This window comes from Acipenser ruthenus, chromosome 8 (genome assembly GCF_902713425.1).
Source record: "Acipenser ruthenus chromosome 8, fAciRut3.2 maternal haplotype, whole genome shotgun sequence".
Taxonomy (NCBI): domain Eukaryota; kingdom Metazoa; phylum Chordata; class Actinopteri; order Acipenseriformes; family Acipenseridae; genus Acipenser; species Acipenser ruthenus.
In genome coordinates this window covers 22491209-22496046 of record NC_081196.1, presented here as the reverse complement: position 1 = coordinate 22496046, position 4838 = coordinate 22491209, and the positions used below count along the sequence as shown (strand labels likewise).

At 43.5% G+C, this 4838-nt stretch overlaps 1 protein-coding gene across 2 annotated transcripts; it reads left to right on the top strand.

The window, feature by feature from the left end:
* The first annotated feature begins 231 nt into the window (after positions 1–231).
* Positions 232–4103, top strand: LOC117407211 (uncharacterized). 2 transcript variants are annotated; one of them, XM_034011924.3, is made up of 2 exons: positions 232–1306; positions 3826–4103. In XM_034011924.3, the coding sequence occupies exon 1, from the start codon at positions 276–278 to the stop codon at positions 1038–1040; it is 765 nt and encodes a 254-aa protein (XP_033867815.3). In that variant the 5' UTR covers positions 232–275; the 3' UTR covers positions 1041–1306; positions 3826–4103. The 2 variants fall into 2 exon arrangements, with proteins under 2 accessions (XP_033867815.3, XP_058884697.1); XM_059028714.1 differs by having other exon boundaries at positions 3436–4103.
* The last annotated feature ends 735 nt before the right edge of the window (positions 4104–4838 follow it).

The window sequence follows — 4838 nt, the reverse complement described above, 5'->3', positions numbered from 1 at the left end:
GCGTCAGCAGCATACTCCTCAATGTGCCATCTGCCGAAGACTATGTGGGAGGATAGAGACTCAGAAGATGTCTGACTTACCTGTGGATCGCCTCAGCACTGACCCTCTCTTCTCTTTTGTTGGGTTAGATGTATTTGGGCCATGGATGGTTACAGCACATCGCACCAGGGGTGGACTAGCAAGCAGTAAGCGCTGGGCTGTGCTGTTCACATGTATGAGCATCAGGGCCATACACATTGAAGTCATTGAGTCGATGGATTCCTCAAGCTTCATAAATGCTCTGCGACGGTTCTTTTCCATCAGAGGACCAGCCAAACAAATCAGGTCTGACTGTGGTACAAACTTTATCGGGGCCTGCAGAGCTGAAGATGGAGGCCGTTCAGAGCGACAAGGAGGTCCAAGAGTACCTGAGTGACAAAGGGTGTACTTGGGTCTTCAACCCACCGCACTCATCTCATATGGGAGGCAGCTGGGAGAGAATGATCGGCATCACGAGGCGCATCCTGGATTCCACGCTGCTGAAGGTGGGTCTATCCAAGCTTACTCACGTCCTGACTATGTTCATGGCGGAAGTCTCGGCCATCGTGAATGCTCGTCCGTTGGTTCCTGTGTCCACGGATCCAGACTCCCCCCTCATCTTGACGCCAGCGACACTCCTCACCCAAAAGGTTGCTGTAGTTCCTCCTCCCCAAGGTGAATTCAACGAGAAAGACCTCTTCAGCCGGCAGTGGAGGCAAGTTCAAAGCCTTGCCAACACCTTCTGGCACCGCTGGAGAAAGGAGTATCTTCCTACCCTGCAGAGCCGTAGGAAGTGGCAGAAAGAGAAGCCCAACCTTAAGGAGGGAGACATTGTGATGCTTAAAGACAGTCAAGTGAAAAGGAACGACTGGCCCATGGGCATCGTCGTGAAGACCTTTCCTGGCAGAGATGGGAAAGTAAGAAAGGTTGAAGTCAAGACAGCAAGAGAGGGGTCATGCAAGACCTTTCTGCGTCCAGTTTCGGAGACTGTCCTACTCCACTCTCCAGAGACTGATAAGTAACTTTAAGTTCTAGTATTAATGTTGGCATCTTTACAGATACCAGACAGAGAGTGTTCTGGCCCCTGTAGTTGGTTTGAGTTCATTTTTTAAGTCAATTCCATTTGGCCACTAGACGGCGCTGTTTACTGATAAGGTCTGTTGTTTGCTTAAGTTCCTATATCCTGTAAAAGAAGAATCCTTGTTAGCAATGCTGAAAGTCGCTCTGTGGAGCTGCAGATATCATCGAACTCCATCCTTCTTGCAATTATTTTGTAGAAGCATTGTCTGTAAGTAAAATCAATAATAACATACTTACCTATCAATTCATGATGATATTTTATATGGATGATCGTTTACGTGATAGATTTACGTATTTTCTTGATAGTTGCATGGTTGGAGATATCTGTTCTATGTAATTGATCTTGTCATGTTTGGGGAATTATTTTGCATACGGCATCATATTTCTGAGTTTATGATAATATTATACCATACCTAAAAATACATGCTGTGCTATTAGTGAGAATTAAGCATAGTATTCAGCATACTCATACTTATGGTTGTTTTCTTTATTTTATTTCAGTTTTACTCAGTTCCTAATACTGTACCTACAAACTGGTGGCAATAAATCATCATTCAATACTACAGTTACTGGAAAGAGTTTATCTATCTGTTAAGCTTAAGAAGGGGACTCTTTTGCGAGGGCAGAATATACACATAAACATTTGTTTAAAATAAAGAAAACCCATGAAAGAAAATACACAACATGAATGGACTGGGCCTACATTGTTATTATTTCTTTAAGTAATACTGGTTGCTAAGGTGATATTTTACATTAAATATGATATGAATCAAACCGCTGCACACTACTAGCCAGCCTACACAGATGGTGTTCCCCCTGTTACTGTAATTACATGCTCTAAAACGTTGCTCTTTTTTTTAAAAGTTGGCTTATCCATGTGAGAAAATTGAGCAATCACACAGCATTCATTCAGACTGAAGTATTTTTACTGTCTTCAGAGGGATTACCTTTAACCACTGGATTTAACCCCTTCATTTTTAAAGAACCAACTATGAACCAAGAACTGCATTTTAACCATGATTTCAACACAGAGCAGTATAAACACTCGTTGATATATTGTTTTTAACCAGTCATGTCATGATGAGAAGTTAAAATCTTCTTGCAGATGTGCAAAATAAATGTAATGTAACATTACATGAATGTATTTCTCAAACAATGGGAGACAATCTTATTTTCTAATAGTGGTAGGGAAGAGACTTCCAGCCTCAGGATCTCTGAGTTCATTTCAGGTGATCCCAGTAGAAAATCCCAAATTAGGTTTTCACCTAGATATTCTGTGCTGGTGAATCCTCTTAGATTGCATAAACTACCACTTTCAGGGGTAATCCCAGTTTAACAGTGGGTACGTGGGGTATGAAATCCAGGGGTAATCCCAGTTTAACAGAGGACAGGTGGATGAAGAAATCCAGGGGTAATCCCAGTTTAACAGAGGGTACGTGGGTGATGAAATCCAGGGGTAATCCCAGTTTAACAGAGGGTACGTGGGTCATGAAATCCAGGGGTAATCCCAGTTTAACAGAGGGTAGGTGGATGAAGAAATCCAGGGGTAATCCCAGTTTAACAGGGGGTACGTGGGGTATGAAATCCAGGGGTAATCCCAGTTTAACAGTGGGTACGTGGGTCATGAAATCCAGGGGTAATCCCAGTTTAACAGAAGACAGGTGGATGATGAAATCCAGGGGTAATCCCAGTTTAACAGAGGGTACGTGGGTCATGAAATCCAGAGGTAATCCCAGTTTAACAGGGGGTACGTGAGTGATGAAATCCAGGGGTAATCCCAGTTTAACAGAGGGTATGTGGGTCATGAAATCCAGGGGTAATCCCAGTTTAACAGAGGGTATGTGAGTGATGAAATCCAGGGGTAATCCCATTTAACATAGGGTACGTGGGTCATGAAATCCAGAGGTAATCCCAGTTTAACAGAGGACAGGTGGATGATGAAATCCAGGGGTAATCCCAGTTTAACAGAGGGTATGTGGGTCATGAAATCCAGGGGTAATCCCAGTTGAACAGAGGGTACGTGAGTGATGAAATCCAGGGGTAATCCCAGTTTAACAGAAGACAGGTGGATGATGAAATCCAGGGGTAATCCCAGTTTAACAGAGGGTACGTGGGTCATGAAATCCAGAGGTAATCCCAGTTTAACAGAGGGTACGTGAGTGATGAAATCCAGGGGTAATCCCAGTTTAACAGAGGATACGTGGGTGACGAAATCCAGGGGGATACCGGCGGGATATAGTTTGATCAAATCTACCCCTAAATAGATTAACTAGAGATAGTTACAGTGATGCCACCTGGATATAATAAATGCATAAAGTCAATTTGTTTCTATTCCAGATATGTATATGTGACAAAGAGCAAATTAATCTGAATCAACAATCTCCCTCTCGACCTATGAGAGCACTGTACAGCAGGAATTGCGTGCCGCGTACTGAATGTTTCGGCAGTTCATTCCGGGGGCAGTCAGAAGCTGGCCATTCAGGAAAGGGATGGCGTCACAGTACCAGGAGTCCACGCCCTAGTACGATAAGCAAAGTTTCATTCATGAATTGGAGGAGACGTGATTGAACGAGCTATCAAAGGGGGCGGGGCTGAGGGTACTTTAGGGGGACGTGACGCCATAATCGGGTCCTTTGTTGTGGTTGATGGGAGGAAACGAGGACTGTTTGGAAGGAGAGTTAAGTATTTTGTTTGTTTTTGCAACCGTGTGTGTTTTGACTTTGACAGACTGATTAAGCACCGATCTGGGAGCTGCAGCCTGAGGCCAGCGATTCACCCGGACTTCACCGCACCTGCACTTAACCGGCATCATTATATCCAGCACCACACCTGCACCCGAGCACGCACTGTCCGGAGACGTGTCTGTGTTTGTGTTGTGTTTGTGTTTTTGGGATTATTATTTCAGGACTGCAACCCCTTGTTTTTAGGAGCTGGCAATACCCATTACTGGGTAGAGCCAGCTTTATTATTTAATTAATGTTCAAGAAATAAAAAGGAACTTGAACCATGAACTTTGTGTTTGTCCTTGTCTGGAGCACCTGCATCACCCATTCACTACGCACTACAACCCACACGTTCACAGTATACAATTATCTATTCATGTAAGGACTCAATACTGTTGAGTCCTTACCTCAGGGGCCCTGACCCCCTTTGAGAACCCTGGTCCAACACCAGCAATGTTGCAAAAATGGTAGAAGTAAATTCTTACGGTAACCACTAGATGGCCTTGAAATGAGCCCAGAGGGTTCATACCCTACTGAAGAATCAAAGGGCAGAGGCTTTACCATTTAGTTGGACAGTATATGGATAGTAACTTTAGCATGGCAGTGCTTTTCAAGCCAACTATTATCACCCATGTATAGTAGGCAACCTGGCAGTTCAGGAATAATCATATGCAGGTCTATTAGTTTGTTAAAAATGTATTATTTCATTTTATTATTTCATTATTTCTCTTTGAGCTAATATATACAGGTAGTGGACAAAAAAATGGAAATACCTGGGTAAATGAGGGACACCAAGTATATTGAAAGCAAGGGCTTCCACACAGGTGTGGCTCATGCTTTAATTAAGCAAATAACATGCATGCTTAGGGTCATGTATAAAAATGCTGGACAGGCCTAGTTGCCTATAATTATGGCTAGCATGCAAGAGGAGACCTCAGTGACTTTGAAAGAGGGGTGATTGTTGGGGTGCATTTGGCAGGAGCTTCAGTGACCAAGACAGCTCAACTTGCTGATGTT

Coding starts and splice junctions, on each gene's coding strand:
- LOC117407211 (XM_034011924.3), top strand. CDS start 276: ATGCTCTGCGACGGTTCTTTTCCATCAGAGGACCAGCCAAACAAATCA.